Source organism: Tripterygium wilfordii, chromosome 12 (genome assembly GCF_013401445.1).
Source record: "Tripterygium wilfordii isolate XIE 37 chromosome 12, ASM1340144v1, whole genome shotgun sequence".
Taxonomy (NCBI): domain Eukaryota; kingdom Viridiplantae; phylum Streptophyta; class Magnoliopsida; order Celastrales; family Celastraceae; genus Tripterygium; species Tripterygium wilfordii.
Window position 1 is genome coordinate 4781147 of NC_052243.1, and position 24096 is coordinate 4805242.

The 24096-nt window shown below is 37.1% G+C and overlaps 3 protein-coding genes across 3 annotated transcripts; 2 read left to right on the forward strand and 1 right to left on the reverse strand.

Moving 5' to 3' along the window:
• The first annotated feature begins 172 nt into the window (after window positions 1-172).
• On the forward strand, window positions 173-3465 carry LOC120010650 (PXMP2/4 family protein 4-like). Its single transcript, XM_038861442.1, has 4 exons — window positions 173-579; window positions 2081-2303; window positions 2875-2999; window positions 3133-3465. The coding sequence occupies exons 1-4, from the start codon at window positions 253-255 to the stop codon at window positions 3214-3216; spliced, it is 759 nt and encodes a 252-aa protein (XP_038717370.1). The 5' UTR covers window positions 173-252; the 3' UTR covers window positions 3217-3465.
• Window positions 3466-11440: 7975 nt separating this feature from the next.
• Window positions 11441-21201, forward strand: LOC120011001 (QWRF motif-containing protein 2-like). Its single transcript, XM_038861996.1, has 6 exons — window positions 11441-13096; window positions 17233-17352; window positions 18795-18911; window positions 19025-19114; window positions 20214-20321; window positions 20792-21201. The coding sequence occupies exons 1-6, from the start codon at window positions 11753-11755 to the stop codon at window positions 20864-20866; spliced, it is 1854 nt and encodes a 617-aa protein (XP_038717924.1). The 5' UTR covers window positions 11441-11752; the 3' UTR covers window positions 20867-21201.
• Window positions 21202-23325: 2124 nt separating this feature from the next.
• On the reverse strand, window positions 23326-24096 carry LOC120011367 (LOB domain-containing protein 39-like). The gene is made up of 2 exons (XM_038862467.1): window positions 23846-24096; window positions 23326-23777 (listed from the first exon to the last, which is right to left on the reverse strand). The coding sequence occupies exons 1-2, from the start codon at window positions 24027-24029 to the stop codon at window positions 23380-23382; spliced, it is 582 nt and encodes a 193-aa protein (XP_038718395.1). The 5' UTR covers window positions 24030-24096; the 3' UTR covers window positions 23326-23379.

Consider the following 24096-nt stretch of genomic DNA (forward strand, 5'->3'; position numbering starts at 1 on the left):
ATCCTGACGTCCTACTGCCATATATCATCAAGACCGAATACAATTTTCAACCTCATCCCAACTGTTAGGATTAATGACATGTTTTATTAATGACGTTAAGGTTATCTCAAACTAAAACTAAAATTAATGACCTGTCTTATTTTGGTTTTAAAAAAAAAAAACCCTCCTTTTCTAAGCTTCTCTCATGGAAAGTTGAAGTTTGTTTTGGGAGTTTCCAAAATCCATCACACTATCCTGAATTCCTTCGCCGAAATGTGCACTAATTCCATCGTAAACATCAGCAAACGCTGCCACCGGCGACTCACGGAGACGCGATTCTCCTGCGATGCCATTGCCTCCGCTGAACCATTCATTGTTAACAAACAACAATGGAGATCCATTACTAATTCTGCCTCCACAACCAAATATCCTAAATTCTATCCACCATCTCATTCGCACACATTTTCGACAGCATCATCACCTCCACCAAGGAAGGGATTTCTCGGCTGGTACTTGAGCAAGCTCGATTCGCACCCGCTTGTAACGAAAAGCGTCACATCTTCGATTATTTACGCTGCCGCTGATTTCACCTCTCAGAAGGTGAAACTGCGAAACCCTAGATCTTATTTTGCATGGTACTCTGCTACGCGTGTTTAATCTGTTTATTTATTTAACCGCTATTTATAATACCTGAAAACAGCTCAACTCATTGTTTGATTCAAACGTCGTTATCTAGTTCAAGGTATCAATCACCATTGAATTTTGTGTTGGAATATTAATAGAAGATTCATAAATGCAATGGCATCGAATGAGGCTGATGGAGAATATTGTCTCTTTGCGCGTCCATGTTTGGGGTATAGAGGTTGCCAATGGCCATGGACGTATGGTTTCATTTGTAAAATGTCTTGTGTGCTTTTGCCTTTAAAGCACGTACACTTTTTTAACCAATGACTCACTTAAAAATTTCTATTGTGTGACTACCAAATGGGCACAACGATTCGACGAGTATTTTGCTAAGCTATAGAAGTTGGGTTTCATCCTGGTGGAAAACAAAATTCTTGAAATATTTATGTTATTTGGTTTGTCCTAGGACCACTGTTTGAATAGTCCAGTTCCTTGATGTTGCTTTGGGTTTTTGATTCATCATTTTTTTCATCCTTGGTAAGTGATGGGGTTATATTATTAATTTTTGGGGAAGCAGAGCGAATTTTGCACCTCATACAATTATTCATCCTTACTTTTCTATATTATGGTTGATTATTGAGTCTGCCTTCCCCCTCACTCTCCCACCCTCTACAATCCCACTCTATATCCCTTTCCCCTCCTGCCACCTCTCTCTCCCTCTTCACCATTTGACAAGAATCCTCTTGGCACAGCCTCCTGTTGTATTCTGCAGATGTTGTCAGATCTGAACTTGTCTCGGATACTTTTTTTTACCCCTTTTGACTACCAAAACACAATTGATGCTGGCTTTCTTGTTTGGGCTGTGTGTGGCGGCTCATAATAACGTGAAAAATAATTGATGCTCATTTCTTGTCTGGGGCTGTATATGGACTGTGGAGAATTATTTATGGAGGTGTTTAGACACAAGTTTTTGAGCTTATAAGTTATAAGTATGGACAAGAAGAACTTTTGTATTTGTTATATATCCTTCTGTGGACACGGTACATTTAAGTCTTACTCATCACATTATCATCTATCGTCTAATCGTGGGTTATTTTCTCTTGCCATTATTCATAATTTTTCTCTTTATTTTTTTCCTCTGCTTGTTTGAATTGTTTCTTACCCTAAGAAATCGCTAAAGTCAGATCAACACTTTTGCATGCACCTTGTCCGAATTTGCATTCATTGTTGTCTACATATATTAACATGGTTGTACTGGTAGTATCCTATGATAGTATCCTATGATTTATACACAGGATAAGGATGGCCACACCTCAAATCAAGTATTTTTATTTAGCAATTATGCTTATCCATCCTATTTGGCTGGTCTTTGATTTTGCTCGATTTAGTAGGATGTATGACTTTATTATCACAAAGTCAACTTTAATATATGTTGCTATGAACAATTGTAATATATTTGTTCTTGAATATGTAATAGATGATTGCTTCACCATCCTCGTATGACTTAATAAGGACATTGCGCATGGCTGGATTCGGGTTGCTAATATTAGGGCCATCACAGCATCAGTGGTTTAACTTTTTATCAAAATTTTTGCCAAAACGGGATGCCGGGACAACCTTGAAGAAAATTCTGATGGGACAGACAATCTTTGGACCTGTAATTAATTCCATTTTCTTCTCCTATAGTGCAGTTTTACAAGGTGAACAAAATTTTATATTCATTTAATGTTTTGTATTCATATATGATCCTGCACCTTCTATCATTCTCTTGTGCTGACTATTAATTAGGCAGGCTCACTGCATCATGGACATATCTGAGGATCATTTTATTAACATACTTGACCTTTTTTTTTTCTTGGAGACAGTTCAGATCTATGCCATCAATTGCCTTCGCTTGAATTAGGCTGTAATGTATCTGCCCCCACTCGGCCATTACCTTAGCTGTTATTAGTGGCTGATGTGCTCTTAAGTGGCTTTGGGTTTAAACCATTCAGTTGATTAATGTTACATCATGTGCCTTGTGTTCACTTTAGTCATTTAATTGGCCAGTTAAATCTCAGACGCATAGTCATGGCCACAACAATTGGGAAAAGTTATTTGTCAGATCAAATTACAGATGGCTCACTGCCTGTTAATATGTTGCTAAAACATTCAGTTTTAGCTTTTGGGGTTACCATGTCAAAAAAAAAACCACTTTGGGGTTACCCAAAATACAAACTTGCTTCTACATTAAATTTCTGTCTAAGATATGTATTATGATCCCACATTCAGGGGAAAGTGGTGGTGAAATTGTTGCCAGATTGAAGCGTGACCTACTCCCAACATTGATAAATGGCGTCTTGTACTGGCCAACTTGCGATTTTATTACGTTCAAGTTTGTGCCTGTACATCTGCAGGTACGTCTTGTTACTTTTCTGCTCGTTTTCTATTCTGTCAAATTAGTTAATATAGGTTGGGATAGATTCCAGGGTTTGATTTATAGACTTCATCTTCAATTTGGTACTAATATTTGGTAATGTTTACTTGCAGCCACTAGTGAACAGTTTGTTCGCATACATATGGACAATTTATCTGACACACATGGCGAACTTAAAGAAAGTTGGCAAGGATTAGTATTTGCATTTACTGTCAACACGGTACCCTTTTTGAATTAGAGTAGAGAAGAGCAGTTGACCCTTTTTGATTAATTTGAGTAGAAGATAATTCTCTGACTCTTTTTGATTGATTAGTGGTTAGAGAAGTGAAGAGAAGTTGATGTATAAATTGCAACCTTTACATGAAGAATTCTGACTCTTTCTGCATTTGCTGTATATGGATCTTATTAATGCTTTGATTCAACCATGGAATTGGAATTGATCTCAACCTGGTAATGGTTTTTTAAGCAGGTGAAAAATGAATGTAAATTATGCTACGAGCCTATGCATACTGTTTTCCTTATCTCCTGTGCTCTCAAAAAAAAAAATAGCAGCATTTGCCTCTTTTCTTTATTGTTTACGTAAATTGGGTTACTTTTTACAACGAGTAACCATGCCATTTTACACATTTAAAGTCCGGTACTTGGATTGCTCCACTCTGTCCAAGTACTTTGACAAGTCGTGTTGTGCAAATGCAGAGAATGGAACTTCATTCCTCCAACTGCAAGGATCATCCCCAGCCAACTTAGCTGGTTTATGTAAAATGGGTTGTGCTTCTTGTTTATTTTTAACACACAAAAATTATCCAACCTGAAACAGAACCTAAAACATTCAATTCACTGATTCAGTACCAAATCCGATTAGTCAAAGTAATGGGCCCAATTGATCAGACCCAATTAAGATAAATTTTAGTCACACCCTTAAGTTTACTAGAAACACCCCAACTTTTGACCATTTTTGTGTTCTCGTTTCTTTTTTATATTAAATTTTATCATAAATCTTTGCACTCGTTGAGTGCTTAAATTTATAACAACAGCAATGCGGTATCCAGTCTCACGACAATTTTATTCTTTTTCATTATTTTTTAAGGTGCTGTGACTTCATTTTATGTTGCCCAAGCCCATGGCTATAATTAACTTCGGTTGTGCACATTTTGTTGACAGTAAAACATCATATTTATTATGTGTGAAAAATGTTTATAGACTCCTTGGCTGGTGTTTAAATCAAATTCGCAGGCACCTTTTCACATTGTAATTATTTTGCTTCCAGGTATTATAGCTCTTCGTCATAGAACATAAGATAATCTGCCTCCATCTCATTTCTTCACCTTCTTCACATACAGTTGCAGATGTGTGCATTCAGTAACCTTTTTTTTTTTTTTTTTGATGATATTCTCCTTTTGGTCTAGTCGTTATATTGATGAATATTGTAAGTTTGGGATCTATTAAGTTGGACGCATAGGATTCAAGTGAATTTGTGAGTTCCACATTCCACATGTTACATCTTTGCTGTTGGGTTGGACGCAGTATGCTTGAATAATAAATATAATTTTCACTTAGGGATGATCCGTTCGATTTTGTTTTCCTTTAATAAAATCTTACCAAAAAGCCATAATTTTCACGTTAATGGATTTTTTTGAGGAAGAGTAAGCTCTCAACCAAAGAATGACCCCAATTTTTACTAAAATCCAAACAAGAAAACACATGAGTCGATGGATTTTGATTGCTTTATGTTTTTGTTGTTGGACTTTGCAGGCTGAGGCTTGCAAGTGCTCGAACTACAATCACAAGAAAATCAATAGGGGTCACTAGCGAGCTATAAGACACGTAAACAAAAGATAATCGAAATAGTCTTGAGATCGGGGGTGTGGGCCAAAGAAGTTTCGATGGCCAAGTCAATAGGATGGAAAGCAACAATGCACGTGGGGATGTTGTTGATCGTAGAGGAAGGCACGACGGGAACAATGTTTTAAGGATCGAGGATGGGTGTAGGAAAGGTTGTTGCGATGGTGATTCTCATAGAAGAGATTGAGAGTGTTCAAAGAGTCCTCCTTTCTTTGGGAAGAAGGGAGAATATTTATAGTTCATATGAAGTGAATGAATCCAACGTCATGTTATGTAGGGACAGATCTCAAGGATGATATGAAAAGAAATCATTTGAAACAGCGTGTATCACTATGTCAGAAAGGGAGACAGACGTGATTGGTGAATAAAGGAATAAATCCTGTATTGCGGCTCATCTTGTGAGACAGGACTAGTGCAAGTCTCAAGGTTGCTGCTTGGGGCGAGTGACCTAATAACAACCTTGTATCTGAAGAATGAGCTGTGATTGGTCAATCCCAAAGTAGATACCAGGATCGAGGTAGAAATAAATGTGAAGGCAAAGCGAAGGGAGCAAGTGGGGGTGTCAAGTCGCTTGAATTCGGCCGTTTGGCTAGAGTGACCTGACATGCACGAGATGTAACCAATAAAAGTAGGAGTCTTAGCTGTCACAAATGAGACGAGTCATGGGCTTGGTTCATGGGTCAAACCTTTGGCTGAGGCCGGAGATCATGATGTCGGACCTCATGCTTGCGTACAATTTATGGATTCTGGACCCGTTAGTCAAAACAATTGACTGAGTTTGGTCATACATGAGTAATTGGGCTTGGACCATTTTTATTAGTCGATGACTATGAGTCAAGGTTCTTCTAGTACCTCATAAGACAATTTGCAGAAACCAAGCTAAAAACATGGAGATATTGAGTTAGTTGGTTTCATCATAGAAAGCCAAAGAAGTGGAACAATCTTGTGACACCAAACCCATTGACCAGACCTCTTCAAAAAGATAAAATAAGAAATCACTTCACCTTCAAGCTTCTCTTCCTCTTATAACTACCCATTATGACTCCTACTTCTTCTTCAAATAGGAACCAATCCCTATGCACCTAACAATCAAACATCTTACATTGTTCTTCTTTTTTTCTTCTAGCTCTTAAAACCTTTTTTCTTTTCAATATCTTGAGAAGAATTTGTCAAACATCCCCTATGCACCTAACAATTTGTCAAAAGGAGACTAGCTCGGCCAATCTTTAAGTGTTTAAAGTTATGATCTACTTTTCTCTTTGCTTCTACAATGAAAAGAAGTATAATGTATATATAGTTGTTAAGGCTAGAAGAATCATCTCTATATTTCCTGGGAACAAAGTCACTTTTAATATGAATATGAGGTACAGTGGTTAAGTGAAGAAGACATTACTTTTCTGAGGTTTAGTAGCTTTAATACCAATTATAATATTAAGTGTTCATCAAGAAATGTAGCTTTCTAACTCCTAACCTTCATCATTTGATTTATAAAGCTATGATTAGGACATGTGTTAACTTATTGATGAATTAGTTTATCTATCAGTTGCGTAGGTCAGCTAGGTCCGGAAAACTAGTCCTTGTCAAGGATTCTGATACAGTGCATTTAGGGTTTACGGTCTGCCATTTAGGGTTTATGGTCATTTTCTGCAATGTGTAGTGCCTAAGATGTGGTTAAGTGCAATTTTTTCAACTTGCAATACCTAAAGAATATTTAATTTGGTTAATTTATATATATATATATATATATATATAATTAGTGGTAGATCATGTGGCTTGCTGGTAGAGTAGTAAAGGTACAACTTAGAGGTTACAGGTTCAATTTCTGAAAACAACCTTTGATAGTGGTGGATCCAAGATCCAAACTAACTGGGGGCACAATTTAGTAGTGGTGGTCCGGGCCCAATGCCTCCAAATTTATTCTGATAGTGGCGGATCCAAGATCCAAACTCACTGGGGGCACAATTTAGTAGCGGTGGTCCGGGCCCAACGCCTCCAAATTTATTCTGATAGTGGCGGATCCAAGATCCAAACTCACTGGGGGCACAATTTAGTAGCGGTGGTCCGGGCCCAACGCCTCCAAATTTACTCTGATAGTGGCGGATCCAAGATCCAAACTCACTGGGGGCACAATTTAGTAGCGGTGGTCCGGGGCCAGCGCCTCCAAATTTATTCTAATAGTGGCGGATCCAAGATCCAAACTCATTGGAGGCACAATTTAGTAGCAGTGGTCCGCGGCCAGCGCCTCCAAATTTATTTATTTTACTTATTTATATGGGACGAATATAATGTAAAAGTTTCAAGCATTAAATTTTTTTGGGGGGTTATTTATATGGAACGAATATATGAGAGTATGTGGTGCCGTCAAGGAAGAGAAATTAAAAGAGGAGAGAAATCGAAAGACGGAGAGAGGAGGTGTTGCAGAGAAATCGAAAGAAGAACGAACCTAATTATTTGTTCCTGGGCCCTGATTAAGTCTCTTTGGGGGCCTAATTAATTTTGGCTTGGGCTGGTACATAAAGCTCCGTGTAATTAATTTTTTTTCAAACTTTCACCTGGGCCCAACCCCTCAGTGATTCCACACTAGCTCTGCCTCTGAGTCTCTTCACATATTATGTAAGGGTAAGATCTGCGTATATCCCGCTTGTCCCCGACCACATCTACTGCAGGAATTTTGTGCACGGGAATTGTTTATTTTAGTATAGATCAATTGTTTTAGCCTTAAGATTTGTTTAAGCGTTTTCTGTGGTCAAACTAGTGTTTATCAAATATGGTTTCTGTCATCTCCAGGAAATTGACATAACACCTCTACAGTCAATTAGATTACAAAACATATCCATATGAATCACTCCTTGAGTCATAGGAAATTGACATATAAGATCATGGTTAGAGAACTTGGTGAGACTCTGCAATCACTCTTTTGCTGAGTCGTGGAGTCATCAAGTAAATCTAGGATGAAACAAATGTTGGTGTGTTTTTGATATAGGACTATTTGGATAGGTTGCTTTAATTGTAATAAAATCAGTTAGTAGGATTGAAATTTGTAACGTTGTTAGAATTGAATGAAATTTGACTAGTTGAAGAGGAACGGTGTTCTGAGCAGAAATAGGAGTTTATAGCCCCACCTTGTTTTCGCGAAATTCCATCGTTTAGGGTCTTAAATGACCCGTTTCCTTTTTTTTATGGTCATTGTCGTAATTTTATGTTTTTGTGTTTTCATCATTTTAGGGTTGTATCCAGCCCTAATAGTCATTATCTCTCATTCTAAGAAATATATTGAAATCCTAGAGAGTTTTCCTCTCATTTTCTAGTGGATTCCAGTGTGTTTATGGATTGAAGGTTGGTTTAATCTTTCTTTGTTGTTTCCACTTGCGTCAATTTGATGTTACTTAAATCAACAAAATCAATTTCCTATTGAACTTTGAAATTCTTGGACTTCCAAGTAAATCAAGTCATTCTTGAACTTTGAACTTGGGTCTCCCTATTTAAGTGTTCTTTATCAGCCAACTCGACCAACCTTAAGTTGCTCGGACCTTGTTCAAATTAATTGGTCATGAGATCATTTTAAGTTCTTTTGACATTGTCAAGATTTCTATTCTCATATCGGATTAATATAATGCAACTGAGTGGCATATAAGCAAAGGTACAACTATTCTCACACAATTCACGTGTTTTCTGGGACCAAATACTTCGGAGATGACTCCAAATAATAGATCTATGGGAGCCTTTGGTCCTGAGCGTACACTATTATTTTGATGTGTTTGAACTAATTTTGTAACATACATCCTAGTATGAGAAGAAAGGAAAAATAAAAGCTAGCATGAGGTGTGGTTCTTGAACAACTGACCACAAGGAAAAAGGAGAAATCTTTATCTTGAGTGCTAAAGAAGGAAAAGCACACTTTAGTTTTCTAAAGTTGTCCTTCAATTGCATAGTGCATGTGGTGGTGCTCCATTACGAGATACATTACACATATACTTGCCCCATCATGACCAACTCATATAGTCATATGTAGTCATTGTTTCATAAGGAGTGATTAGATCTTTTTCTTGATGGTTGAGTGGTTGCTGATTTTGATCTTAAATTAACAGCACATTGGACGCACCAAATCCAAATTATGGAGGATACTATTGAATATTAACGACAATGCATGCTTAACCCGAGATCACATTAAATAACTTTACTTAATTATATACCATTAGGTTGGGTTGTGTTAATCCGATGTGGGATATAGTTGTAATACTCGTCTGCACTTGTGGGTTGGGTTATGTCAGACTCAAAAAGTAGACATGCAGAATTCACGTCTAAATGGATCGAATCTTTACTCCAATACCATGTTGAAAATCTAAACTCAAAACACATCAAGGATATTGTCTGTCATTAGCCACTGGTCCGCACAGATCTTGTTCTTCATGGGTCGTTGCTATTGATTTTTAGGCTTCAAAAACGCGTCACATGTGTGAAAGGTGCTACGACTTTATTTACATACCATTCAATTGGGTTATGTTAATCCGACATGAACCCGGATATAGTCTTGAAAGTAATTGCTTAATGTATGTGAGACGGAGAGATTAGTGTGTCTTCCTAGAAGAAATGAAGTAGCTTAATTTATTTTTTTAACCATTCATCCATGAAGATGCATCAATGAAGCAATTTCTTTTTCTTTTTTTTTTTAACAATTATCAAAGCAAGTTGACATTACTTTCTTTTCTTGATGAAGTAAGGCTATACACAAGTAACTTAAAATGATTGGGGTTGAAGCTGTGAGAGAGAAGTAAAGTTAATTGGCTATATGTGGCTTAGGATTAACTCGAAAGATATTTAGTCTTTAAAAAAAAAACTCCTTTTAATTATGAATAATTATTTGGTAAAAAAGGTAAAAGAAATCTTATTATCTTAGTCAAGAGAAAGGATATATAATTACGGTGACGTTTTGTCCAAGTAGGAGAAAGTAAACTTGCAACAAAATGCATCACATCACATAATTAACATGGAAAAATTTAACTTTGAGTGCCTTATAATTAACACACAATTCATTGATCAAAGAAATGGTAAGCATCAAAGAGAAATCATAAGGAAGTTGTTTTTTTTTTTTTTTTTTGTTAATTTAACTTGTTTCCAATAATAGGTTTCGTTAAACATTTAACAATTTTGTTATAATTTGAAGAAATTGAAAGGAATGAGAAGTAAAATAAAGAGATGAAAGACGTTTGAGCCCAATCTAATTAAAGTATTGTTCATGTTCTGGACCTAAGAATCGCGTGACTTCATCCTTAAAAAAATGCCTCAAAATTTGAGAGTGGACTCATATATATCGTAGCCTTACACCAAATCAATGTGAGATTTTTCACAAATCTTAACAAATTTCCACATTTCTTTAATAATCTTAACTAAGTGCTTTAAATGAATTTGTGTCCACATTATGGTTGATGCATTCATTATATTGACATATATGTAGATGAATCTACCAATAATAATGATCACTTTTAATTGTGTGTGATTGATTCGGCAGTTGCATTGAATATCATATTAATTAAAGTGCAAATAATTAAAGCTAAATAACGAAATTAAGACCCAATTTTATCGCTAAATCTATGTAACATATAAAATAGTCATTAATTATAAACAAACATGTAAAACTCACTTAACATCCAACACTTCATATTAATTGCGAGTTTAATGGGGATTACATTTTGAGAGTTTCAAACATTATTCATTTTACAATAGAGTTTTTCTGATGCAAGCTAACATGTTGATTACATTTTTGATTAAACAAGGCTTTTAAAAAAAAAAAAAAAATTTTTAGCACTTCTTTAGTTGGTCCCATTTGTTAGTTCCCTTGAAAAATAAATAATCATATGAAATTAATTAAGCTCTAAAAGTTAATTGTGAAGGTATTTTTGTAAACTTTTTTAGTGTTTGATTTCACATTATAAGAAATTATTAAATTTAAGGGAAATGGAGAATAGTTAGTTAAGTATGTTCAACCTTCTAAGATCATAAGAATAGTTACTTATTCGGAAAATATATATTACAAATTTAATTAAGATCGAGTTTAGACTCATGTCGGATATTCAAAGGAGAAATTAATATGTTATCGTTATGAGTTACCAAAAAAATATTCTTCACAATTTTTTATTCGATTTTCATACCATAAAGTTATTATTATGTCTCTTATAATTATGGAAATGTTCCATGTGGGGGAAGTGGAATTATTTCCACATAATAAAGAAAATATCATGAGAAATCAATATAGTTTCTTCCGTTTTTTAATAATTATTTAGACAGGTTTCTTCAAATCTATGTTCATGACTTCATATACGTACCCATTTTGGACTAATGAAAGAAAATTCAAAATTCTTTTTGTCCTTTGGTAAGGCTTCTCAGAAAATTATTTTCATTGCCACGTCTACTCCTTCCACGTGTAACCATATGGTGACGCAATTCTCCTTTTAAGTTTTTCCTTTTTTACAAAACTACCCCTCACCTACACACGTCATCTCCGAAACACGCGCGAGTACTATCATCAATGCCGTGCTGACATTTTCTTTAGTACAAATAAAATACTTATAGCATATCACGACAGTTATGCTCTCAAATATTACCTTAAACAGAGCCCCAGGCGCCGCTCCATCTCTCGCCGGCGAATCGTAACGGTCATTTTCGCTGCTCACTTTTTTCTCTGAAACATTGAAAGAGAAATTGAAATTTATACCTGGCACTCCTTGCATGAATCACTCCCACTCGCTAAAAATTATCTCCGACTGCGCAGAATCTGTGGGCTTGGGTTTTGGCTTCGGGATTATATGGTTTTTCTGTTGGTAATTTGTATACAGAAAATTAGGGTTTTTAAGGAATGAAATTGAAGGAGGATATATGAGTTGAATTTTGACGATGGTGGTTTCTACTGCGATAAACTCCAAAACGACTTCACAGAACCCTAAGAGACCGCCTCTTCTACCGTCCGACCCCGACAATGCTCTCGCTCCTCGACGTCCTAAATCGCGGGAGGTTACGTCTCGCTACATGTCCTCTTCGTCTTCCTCATCGTCAGCCAAACAATCAAGTAAGCGGAGCGCATCGCCGGTTCCGAGGACTGCGTCTTCAACGGCGGCTATGATGACGCCGGTTCCCTCCCCGATCAAATGTTCACAGTCCGTTGAGCGAAAGCGGCCCGCCACGCCGAGGCCGAACTCTCCAGATGTGAGAATTGGAAGTGGTGGTGAACTCTCCAATGCGCAGAAGATGCTACTGAATTCGACGCGGCGCTTGTCGGTGTCCTTTCAGGGGAGCTCGTTTTCTGTCCAGGTTAGTAAAGTGAAGCCTGCGCCATCACCATTGCCGATTAGCAGCATGAGAAAGGGGACGCCGGAGAGGACAAAGGTTGTTGCATCGGCTACTACGCCAGCAAAAGGAAGGGATCTGGTGGAGAATTCGCGGCCGGTGGAGCAGCAACGGTGGCCTGGGAGGTTGCGGCAAGTGAATTCTGTGAATAGGAGCGTGGATTGCACTGATGAAAGGAGGAGTATGGATCGATCTAGAGTAAATGTGGTTAAGGCATTGCAACATTCTATGGTGGATGATAGGGCCTCGTCTGATGGAAGATTGAGCTCGAATTCGAGCTGTGCGGAGCATGATAAACCAGTTGAGCTAACAATTGAGGCCAATTCAAGTACTGGAACTGATGCGCACTGTGATCCTGCAGCTTCGGATACCGAGAGTGTGTCTTCTGGCAGTACTTCAGGGACACATGACAGCAACAACTGTACTCGAAATACTATTCGTGGCTCGCGTGGGATGCCTGGTTCCCCGTTGTCTAATTATATTGGGCTGAAAGCATCTGGTGCACTGCCGAAGCTTATTGCCCCGAGAAAGTTTTCAGCCAACAGTCCTATGTCGTCTCCTAAGGGAGTAGTGAATAACAGGGGCCAATCTTCTCCTATTCGTGATGGCATGGTTAGGCCTGCATCACCCAGTAAGTTTGGGACCTCAACCTCGTCGCCTTCAGGAGGAATGAGCCCGACACGGGCTAGGAGTGTACTAGCTGGAATAATGAGTAGTACTCTTAATACACCCTCCATTTTGGGTTTTGCTGTGGATTTTAGAAAAGGAAAGATTGGGGAGAATCGGATTGTTGAGGCGCATATGTTGAGGATTTTCTACAACCGGTTGCTACAGTGGCGTTTCGTAAATGCTCGAGCTGATATTGTCCTGTCAGCTCAAAGGTTAAATGCAGAGGTATGGTTAGTTTTTCTGCTCTCAAGCTTTCTTCTAATTTTTGTGGCTCTTACGAACTTGTTTTGGTTCTATTATCATTCTTCTTCGCTGGGGACAGGAATTCTTGATATTTTTGTTTGTTTATCTAGCTGTTGGGCTTTGTATTTACTTGCTAATTTTAGCTGCACAATATGAAGTTTCTACTGCAGATATCACCCCATGGGCATTGTTTAAACAACATGGTTACATAACGAAAATACGGTAGGAACAGGGGAGGGATGGCTTACGCTATATCCTATATCTTACTAAAAGATCATGATCTAAAACCTTTATGTTTTGTGATGTAAATTTTCCGTCTCCCTTGCTTGTATGCCTCTTAACTGATAGAAGATTATGCAAGATCTGATAGGAAATACCAGAATTTCATTGCAAAACTTGTGCAGTTTTCATGCAATAGAATATTGTGATAAACATCAGATAAAGAAATTAGGTATCATGCATTATTACTTAATTGATCTTTATTTAATTGAACTAGCACTAAGAATGCATCAAGTGAGGATAATTCATTAAGTGGACAGGGGGAACTGGATAAATATGATTACAGAAAAATCAAAATGGGGGAAGTAATAGTATATCACTAGTTCATTGATCATGACCTTGAAGCTCTCTTACTAATATAATCCACCCTTCTTCCTCATTTATGTATTTCTGTTAGTGTTAGCTTATATAGTTTTATATGATTATTTTGAGAAGCTATAGGATTAAGCGGATCTGTTGAAATCTGTCAGGTTGCTTGAAGCTTAAACTAGTTATTGGATTGGGTAGTGGAAGTTTGCCAAACTCAAGATAAAAGTTAGTAATTTAACATATTTGTGGACAGTTTCTATACTGGTCTGTTATGTTGTTAAGATATTAATAAATTTGTCTACAAGTTGCAATAGTTAAGTTTTTTGTGTTTGTCAAAACTTCTATATCTTTTGTTAGATTAAGGAAGAAGGAATCATTTATTATTATCATGATCTGCACTTCATGGAACTAGCAATAAACATGCTATAGTGGGAAGCTACCATATCAGAAGGTCAAAGGTTGAGAAGTTGAGTTGTAGGAAGGAAAGGTTTTATTCTGATGAAGTGAAAATTAAATAGTGGGTTGAAGAACGATGTGAGCAGATAAAATTGGTAAATGTTAGTTCTGCTAAACTCGGGATTTTTGTCATGCTAACCTTGAAATGAGTAGAGTTACGAATATAACATTTTAGTGGACGGTTTATAGACTGGTCTGTTATGTTGTTAAAATGGTAATAAATTTGTCGACAAGTTGCACTGATAACATTAAGACTTTTGTTTTTCTCAAAGCTTCTTTATCTTCTTGTTTGAGAGTCGGCTGGAGAATGATCAGCGTTCGTTAGGTAAAAGAGGTGGTAGAGAGAACCAGGACGTAAAGGTAATATTTTATGATTGAATCGTACATTTTGTCATGGGAGACAAATTGAACTCTTGGAAATTTCTGCAAGGTGTTAAAGAATATGTGTCTGGTACTAAAACTCATGAACGTTGATTGGATGATCTTTGGTGCTGTAGAAGAAGATGGAATTAGAGTTTGGAGATATAATTAAAGCTCTAAATAGGGAAAGGAATTGGTTTCTGCTCTTCCACTATTCGTATGATCGATTATGTGGAGAGAGAAAAAAGAGAAATTTGAGAGTTAACAATCATCCCCTTGGGTTGTAAGAATACTTGGTTAAAACACTTGCTTTTGGGAAAGTGTCATAGCAGGAACTACATTTTAAATGAACGTTCAGTTTTTGCTGTCATAGACACCATTAATCTCAATTCTCATCGCTTGTAGATGGGTGAAATCCTGTTGTGCTGGTGCTTTTATTTATGTACTTCTCTTAACTTTGAAAGAGAAAAAAGAGATTTCTGCCAAGAGGTTGAATGTGAAATGTCTTTTGGTTTCTTATTTATCATGATGGTTGTTCCTACAATAAAATGAAGCATGGTGATCCTATGAGTCTGAATATTACAACTGACCATGTGAGTGGAATCCTTATACATTTTGGACTCATTTTTAGATTTGGCATGTAGTATTTGGATTCAGTTTTGGGTCATAAAGAGGAAAATGATAATATTAGCATGTTCCATTCGAGTACTTTTACTTCTTCCTCCTAAATCAGTGCAATTCTTGTTGACTTGCACAGAGTGGGTTTTTGGTTCCACCCAAGCTTCATTCATTTGTTTGATGAATATGTGATGTAGCTTAGATGGCTCTAGGAAGTTGGAAGGTCTTGCAAGATTGTGATGTGGTGATAAGAGATTGGCCCCCACTAGAATTATGTTCTTTGGCAGCTAGAGATGGGAAATGAGGAATATATAGAAATGAGCTTCTGCCAATTTAGTGATTTGTGCCAGAGAAGTTGTAGTAGTATGAGGCTTTGTTTGTGGTTAAGTTGCTCAGACCCTTATCATCAACATTGTGATCAAAGCCTTTATCCTTGTTAGAATATGTATAAATGATGTGAAACGTTCCAACCTAACAAGCTAACGTATTGGGTTGAATGGCAAAGTAACTACTCTCAACATGGTATCGGAGTAGGAAGTCTTGGGTTCAAACCTTAGCTTCTGCAATTTAAACCCCCATTTGTTGTTGCCCCAAGTGTGGGCCTTTGTACGAACCCCTATTGTTGGGCCTCTGTTATTGTGCACGTTTTGGGCCGTCGGATTTTCCAACCACATGTGAAGGGGAGTGTTAGCATATGTATAAATGATGTGAAACGTTCCAACCCAACAAGTTAACTTACTGTGTTGAATGGCAAAATAACTAATCTCAAACATTTTTGAGGTTGACTTAAGTGAATCCATTTGAGAAATTATTGAGAATCTGTCACTTGAATTCTCCTTCGCCATTTGTTCCTTCAAAAACCCACTTTCAACTAATCCTACAGAGTCCAAGTCTTTTTTTACCACTAAATCCATTTTTTTGGTCTTCCTCTTGTCTCTTAGTAAACTTAATTCCTTTTCTCAACTTTATGCAGTAGTGCAATAATGTCATACACAGATCCTCATTTTGTTAATTGTTTAGCTATTTTTTATTTTAAGGTAAAGAATCTAGAAATATCTTTTACCACATTATTTAGAGCAAGTGAGAAGTTAGTGGGCCATAGAAAAGATAAGTTATTGAGCCATGGTCACTACTGTGACCATGAATTTTCTCCTCCGCTTGTTGGGGCTTCTTGTTTATTTACTGAAGGTTGTTAAGATTTATGGCTTAGTTGTAAAAGGAGGTTAGCAGTATGAAAATGAACATAATTTTCCAAATAAGAAATGCTCTGTATCTCTAACATGCTTGTTATAATTTTAATTAAGCCTTTACTGGAACTTTTAAACAATCTTGAAATATTTTCTTATTATCTATTATATTTATTTGAGTGGTATGCCCAGTCCAGTGTCCTAACTATCACTTTAGTTCATTACAAGAATGAGAAATGCTTTTATGGAATTGAAGATTGCAGGCTCTTAAAACTTTGTTGGTGTGGCATTGTCCAATGAATCACCTTACCAATTCAAATGCATTTATATTTTTTCTTCCATTGAAAGATATTGAAAACATTATATCAGAGAATTTTTGGCTTGTTATCTTAACCCAAATAGTTGAATTTACCAGTACGAATATACATGGTGGTGATTTACTGTTTTTGGACTTGAATAGTGTTATATCTGTGATCATTGTGACTTGAGGAAATTGGTTTTCCAAACTTTGTTTTATCTCCTTGTTTGCATGGGTGTAACGTTGATTACCAAAAGTGTTCATGATCTTCTGGTATGTTTTTGACCATGTCCCTCAATTAACCATTAGTTAAACTAAGTTCCAAGTTCTGGCTGTGAATGCTTTCTCAGTAGAAGTGGATACCAATAATGAGTACTCTTGTGCATATGAAGAAATGTGTCTGTTAATGCTCTGTTGTTACTGCCAGTGGTGGACATGCCAGAGAGAGTAGGGAGGATTTGCAAAATGTGATAGTTGTTTAATTATCTACTCTCTGTTCGCCACTTAAATGTATATTGGATATCTCATAGATTCAGATATGTAACTATCTCCATCTTTATCACACCAAGCATTTTAGATGAATTTTTCACCTCAATTCTTCTTTGCATCAGAAAAGCCTGTACAATGTGTTGGTTGCGACATGGAAACTGCGTGAATCTGTGAGAGCCAAAAGAAATGAGTTACTTTTTCTGAGACAAAAATTGAAGCTAATCTCCATCCTTAAGGGGCAAGTAAGATATTATGCTACATTTAATTTGTCTCATGCATGTCTGGCTTGATTGATTGAAGATCTTTTTCCCTTAGTGATTGTTGGTTTTGCCATTTATGTTATTTTAGCAATACGGTTTTCCTATGATTTTGTCCTTCAATTTCACCTTCTTGTATATCTCTTCAGGAAATCCCCTTCTCTCCCTTTGTGATTGGTTGATGGTCTTTCTCTTCCTTCCCTCTCTTTGCTTTTAAATTCCCTGGGAAAGGACTAAGCCTGTAGAACAGCATTTGAAAAATTGGCCAATTATGGCATAGAGAAATAACTTTCTTCAACTCTACATTGATTATTAGAGTAAACACCCTATTTAGTATGTAGTCTTGGTTTGACCTCCATTTTGCAACTTAGGCATTCAAAAGGTAGCATTGGCTGAAGAATTTTGTTAGTGAAAATCTTCATTTTTCTTGTTGTCATTGCCGCCATCATCATCAGCATCAAAGTTTGATCCTAATCGGTCTGAGCCTTTGAGGTTGACAACAGGAATCTATAACAGAATGTACTTGAAATATATTATGTGGATTGTATTTGTCATTTGTCAATTCATTCCTATTTCCTATCTAAAGTTTTGCCTCCCCAATCCCTATAAATTCCCATTTCTTATCACTTCAATCTGTCAAGAACGGTAAATTTTTGATGCCCTCTTCCTGAAAGCTTTGCTCGTTATATAGTATATACTGAGCATAATTATGGCAGTAATAAAATCCCTCTTGGCTAATATCACATTGAGGATAATTACAAATGTCTAGGATCCCTATTTTATGAAACTTGTAACAGCTTAGATTTCTTCTAATCATGAAAAAAATGTACAAATGGAAGTCACTATCTACGGCAGCAAAAATAAGGCACAGATGCTGGCGTTGACAGCTCGCTTTGAGACAATCCATGTTGTTATAGGCCCTCCCACTTCTTATTTAGTATCTCCTCTTTGAATGCTCTAAGCCCTGCTACAAAATATTTTGTGCCCTTAACCGTCTTAGATGATTTTCTTCCCTCTTTTGATTGGCATTATGCATACCCTAGATGGAATAGTCTGGTGTCCCTTTTTCTTGCCACGCTTCCCACACAACATTCTCATTTTTTACTATGTTCATTTTTTAACTTCTTTTCTTGTCGTAACAGCCCAATATTCTGTATACATCATGAGCAGGTGTATATGGAATTTATCCTTTTTTATGGGTATCCTTCAGTCACCCAATGCCCATATAAACTCTTCCACTTCGTCGTATCAGCTTTAATCATGTTAGATGCATCTTCAATTGATCTCTCCATAATGTTAACTTATGAACCCAATATATTGATAAATTCCACTAGTGCTTCTTTCCCTCAAGTTGCTGGTGAGTGGAGTTTTTTCCCCCTTCCAGTTTGGTTGTTCCAATTTAATCTAATACTGTTTTACAAATGAAGATGAAATATCTAGAAGAATGGATGGCTATAGATGCAGATTATTCCAATTCTTTGTCAGGGGCTATTGAAGCTTTGAGGGCTAGCACTCTCCGTTTGCCAGTCATTGGTGGGGCAAGAGTATGCTGCTTTTCTGCCATTTCCTCCCTTTCTTGATTCCTTCCAAATTGCAGAAACTTACTTTCTTAACACGATGCATGTTTTGCGATTATTTTTTATCCTTTTGTTTACAGGCAGATATCCAGAATGTGAAGGATGCTATTTCTTCTACTGTTGATGTGATGCAAGCAATGGCATCTTCAATATGCTTGCAGTTAACAAAGGTGATTATTGTTCTTACTTCCTGTACCTAGTTTTTTCTTGGGAAATCCTCGAATTGTTCAATTATAGTTTCATGCTTGCATATATTTTTATCTTTCAAAAAATGCATTACCATTAAGGAAATTGAAGAAATTTTGATTCACCTTGTAAATTTTAAATTTACTAATTTACTAGTGGTGTCCTTTGAATTGTGGTTGAGTTGGTAACACGTGTAGACTAGAGTTGTGGTTGGCATATGTTAGATACTTGCCTAGACAGAGTAAAAGATGATAAGGAACTTTCTGGGTGGTTCCGTTAATGATTTAGTGTTTAATTCCATTCTTCTCTTTGTTTGTCATGCCTGATAACTTCTCTAAAGTTCCCAATAATGCTGGTATTTGTTTTCTTTCTCATTGCCTTTTGTTGTTTAGTTTGGTCATATGTGGCTACTTCTTACAAGGCAGCGGTGTGACTCTTATGTTCTTTTATTTTTCTTCCACTGTCTTTCTGTTGTATCTCTGCAACAAGATTTTTTTGGCCTACTCTATATTATTCTATTCTTATGTAATGTACTGTCATATAATGCTGAGGAGACTTGGAATATTTATATTTATGAAAAAATGCCATATGGTGCAATAGGAGTTGTAAACCGCAGTAGCACACAGATGGCAGGATCCATTAGCCTCATATGGAACATTTATGGGGCACTGAGATTAATCTAAGCTGTAGGGTTGTCTGTACAGGCTTGGAAACCTGTTTAGGCTTTTTGGGGTAGATACATGGCATTTTTATAGACAGGTGATGTATGAGAAATCTTTCATAATTTTCAAAGGGAGTTCTATGCACCTAGTGTGTTGTTTTTTTCTTTTATTTTTCTGTCAAGTTTCTGTTCTTGTTTTGTCCAGCAACATATAGAATCATATTCTTCTCCTCCTTCCTTCTTTTCTGTGGTTGTATTTACTTGTAGTATTGTCTGGTATTCAGCTAATTTTCTACTTCTTGTGGCCCTAAACTTAGCCTCTTGGTAGCTTTTCGTTTCTCCTTGTGTAGCGATAATTTTTTTCCCATTCAAAAATTCACTAGATAAAATTATTGACTCTAATTTTTACTATTCATTGACAGGTTGGGGATGTGAACTCTCTGGTGGCTGAACTTGCAAATACAGTTGCCAAGGAGCGCGCTTTGCTTAGTCAATGCAAGGATCTCCTCTCGACAATTGTAGCAATGCAGGTAAATATGCAGTTTACTGTTATTTGTGGGAATAATTGTCAATTGTATATGAAGTTGGAGGAAAATGCTACTTACTTCCAATATATACAGAAACTTTTTTCTTTATATTGTGGCTCTTGGTCCATAAGCCATGTCATCACATTACTAAGCCATGTTATGGACTATGGAGTACTGAAAGTCCAGCGTAGGGGTTTTATTTTCACAGCATCTTATGATGAATATACTTGCGGTCAAAAAAACAATGATGAATATACATCTGTAAATATTGATGAAGAAATCATCCTCTCCTCATGAGGGTGAAGAATTTTATGACATATAGATGCAGTATTGGAACCAGCACATGTATCTCATTGTCCAGCACCTATGGCGTTACTCTTGATTTTTTTTTCTCCTTTTTATTTCAGCCTAACCTTTTTTGTTTTCTGGTCCAAGCATGACTTGAATGCAATGAAAATGTTTTTTTTTTCCAGGTAAAAGAATGTAGCCTAAGAACACATATTTTGCAGCAAAAATGTCTACCTTCAAGCCTTACAACAAGAGTGTAAAGATTATCTGACTGCCTTCCCTAAATGCTAACATTGCACTGGTGTCTTTGCTTCGAATTCAAGAAACCGAGGCTGATATACTCTCAAATGGTTGGTTGTTGCAAAAAGCAGGAGCTATCATTCATTCTACATTGGTAATACAAAATTCAAATTCTTGTTTTCTGTTTGCATGCATAAGTGGTTGATAGTTTACTTTATCAAGCTCACATTAGGTATACAGGATGTGCATTTCCATAGGCTAGATGAAAGTGCTGTAAATATGTGTATTGATTCCTTCAATTCAATATTGTCTTTAGTCAATTGTTCTTATAATACAAATTCTCATTAGTCTGTCAGACCCATCTGCAAGGCATTCTGCCTATATGGTTTTGCAAGCGCCTACGGCTTATTTACAAATGAAACTATGGCTGTTGATTGTTCTGCACATGCCATGTTTAGAGGATTATTGATGTTACCGCCTTAATAGATAGACTGATAGTTTCATTTGGCCGGCGTGACACATAGTGGTTGTCAGTGGTGACTTGGGGCCTCGTTAGTTTGGTTCTTCCTTATTGTCTGCTTGTAAATAGACATAGCTATTGCCTAAACATTTAACTTACTGAAGAAACCTTATTAGTGTTTCCATCAGTAGGGTTTGCGATGTTTTCAAAGTTTGTCTTCGAGGGTAATTAGCCGACTCCAAACTTTTGGGATAAAGGTTCGGTTGAGGACGACGATGTCTTTGAGGGTAATTGTTGCTGATAACATTATAATTGACTGGGCATCAATGATATAGCTTGAGTGGACAAAGTACTGGCATAGAATATTTTGGTCCGAGAATGGTGGGTGGGATCCACAGGGAGATGCTTTGAGACGCGGCGAGGCGAATGGATTAGAACGAGGTCATGCCTGTGTCTTTTCACCAGTTAGCTTCTTTATTTTTTGTTCTTTTTTTTTGTCAAAGGAATCGTTGTTGATGCCGTGGAACCCACTTCCGATGGAGGAGGAGGCTAGGTAGCAAGGCTGACGTGGGAAGCACCATTTTCAACCTATGATTTGGGACCCACGTACCCATTTCCCCAATTCGCATTTGACATTTCATACCAAGAGCGCAACCTCGCATTCCTCACTCTACATATTCCTGCTTCCTGCTTTGCTACAACCACTTAAGACGCCAAGAAAATCTTTGTCCTGCATGTGTATCTTACGGGGAACTTGATACGATACGACACGATTGTCCCCGGTCAATACTATACTCTCATATCAGTCTGGCATAACCTAAGTACCATTAGCGACGGTCCATGAAAAATAAATCTTTGTAAACTCAATGTATTCACAATGAACCAACAAACCCTAAGAGGACAATATGATAGTATTTTTGGTCTAAAAATTTCAACATGATATCGGAATAAAATCTCAATTCAATTGAATGTGACTTCTATTTCATTTATTGGGCATAGCATAATCCAGTCCACAAGTATGAAGAGTGTCAAGACTATAATAGTATAATTCCACATCAATTTGATATAACTCAAACGAGTGGTTTATAAGTAAACTTCAGAGCCTCTCACATTAATAATGTGATCTAAAGAGGATAATATTATTGATATGTTTAGGCTTGATCTAAAGAGGATAATATTATTGATATGTTTGGACTTGAGAAATTCACCAAATAGTGATCTTGTGGTCCATTTTTTTTCACATATGCCATGATTACTTAGTAGAACCATATAGATATCACAGAAAGGGGAATCTGATTAGATTAGATGTAGGTGTGCTATTTTCTTGGGTTGATAAGGTAATGAATTTTTTTTCTTATGCATTATATATATATATATTTTTTTTCCAAACTGTGGTATGGAACCCATGAACTAAATAAGTCATGGGGGTGGGAGCTTACCACTAAGACAAATCTTAATCCGCATATAAATGAGAATGTTATATGGAAGCTCTTTCAATCCAATTTTGATACTCATTGTCGCTTGAACTTTTGGAAAACAAATAGTGATGTCTAGTTAATGGTCCAAAAGCGGATGAGAGTCCTTATAGTGAACCTCATACTAGTAAATAGACGTCCATAGTAAATAGATTGGACGTTTGTGATTAAAATTACAACCATTTCTAAGCGTCCCTTAACCCGTTTAAATGACCATTTATCAGATTGATGAGAACAGAAAAGGAATGCGAATCCCCAGGTGGACTGGAAGGGAGTGCATGCAAAAAGATGTGTCAAAATGTGAAACCGTACGCGGGTCTCTCATACTCTGAACCCCCCATATCCATATTGGGGGTCATCAAGTTTGGCCGCTTATAATCTGATCACTGATCAGATTCTCCCTCCCTCTCTCGGAGATGTTTCTGTTGAACCTCACAAACTTCTCACCTCTTTATCATCGTCAGAAACACACAGACATTTCGATAACTCGCCAGAAGTAAATTCCAACATTTCTTATTTTAAAATTGTTTTTTTTTTTTTAATATTTTTGGTTATTTCTTCTAATACAACAATTATACTCACCGACGCTGTCAATCTCTCAAATGAACAGATTCAAAAGTTTCCTCTCTTCTTCATCTCGTCGCATCTTCTCGCTACTTCCGCTGTTAAAGCTCGTCATGATGATCTCTGATTCTTCCGCCGCGTAAAACGACGTTGTTGTTAATCTTCCTTCACACATTCCAGAGTACTGATTATTGAAACCAAACGCTTTGTTCTGCATAAGGAACGGATCATCCGATTGTGGATACACGCATGCATCCGCAAAGAAGCTACCACCCGAAATCCCATGAATTGGCCGGAGAACTCCACCGGACAACACGGTCTCCACTGCCGCCTGACAAACGTGCCAATTCCTGCTCCACAAGAGCCCCACGGCTCCGTTAACTGGATTCACCGTCCTCCCGCACGCCTCAAACAACAGAGACTGGAACAGAGCTGCAAAATGAAATTCTAAGCAATAGATATCTCAAATTTCTTATTCATGGTTAGAAGCGGCGGTTTACCAGGTCGATGAGGTTCAGGGACGCTAGAGACGAAAGACATGAGATCGCTACGGCCGAAAAACTTGGCGAGAAACAAGGTTGCGTTGGCTTGGGCTTCAGGGGTGTCAATCCAGTGCAGGCAAGACCTCAGTACACAATTCTCGCTGCAACCTTTTCGAAGGACTCGGCAACCATTGCAACTCATATCCACCGTCCGATGTCGTTACTTTCTTGAAGAAGGAGAATGAAACGAGGGAGGGAGTGGGGTGTGG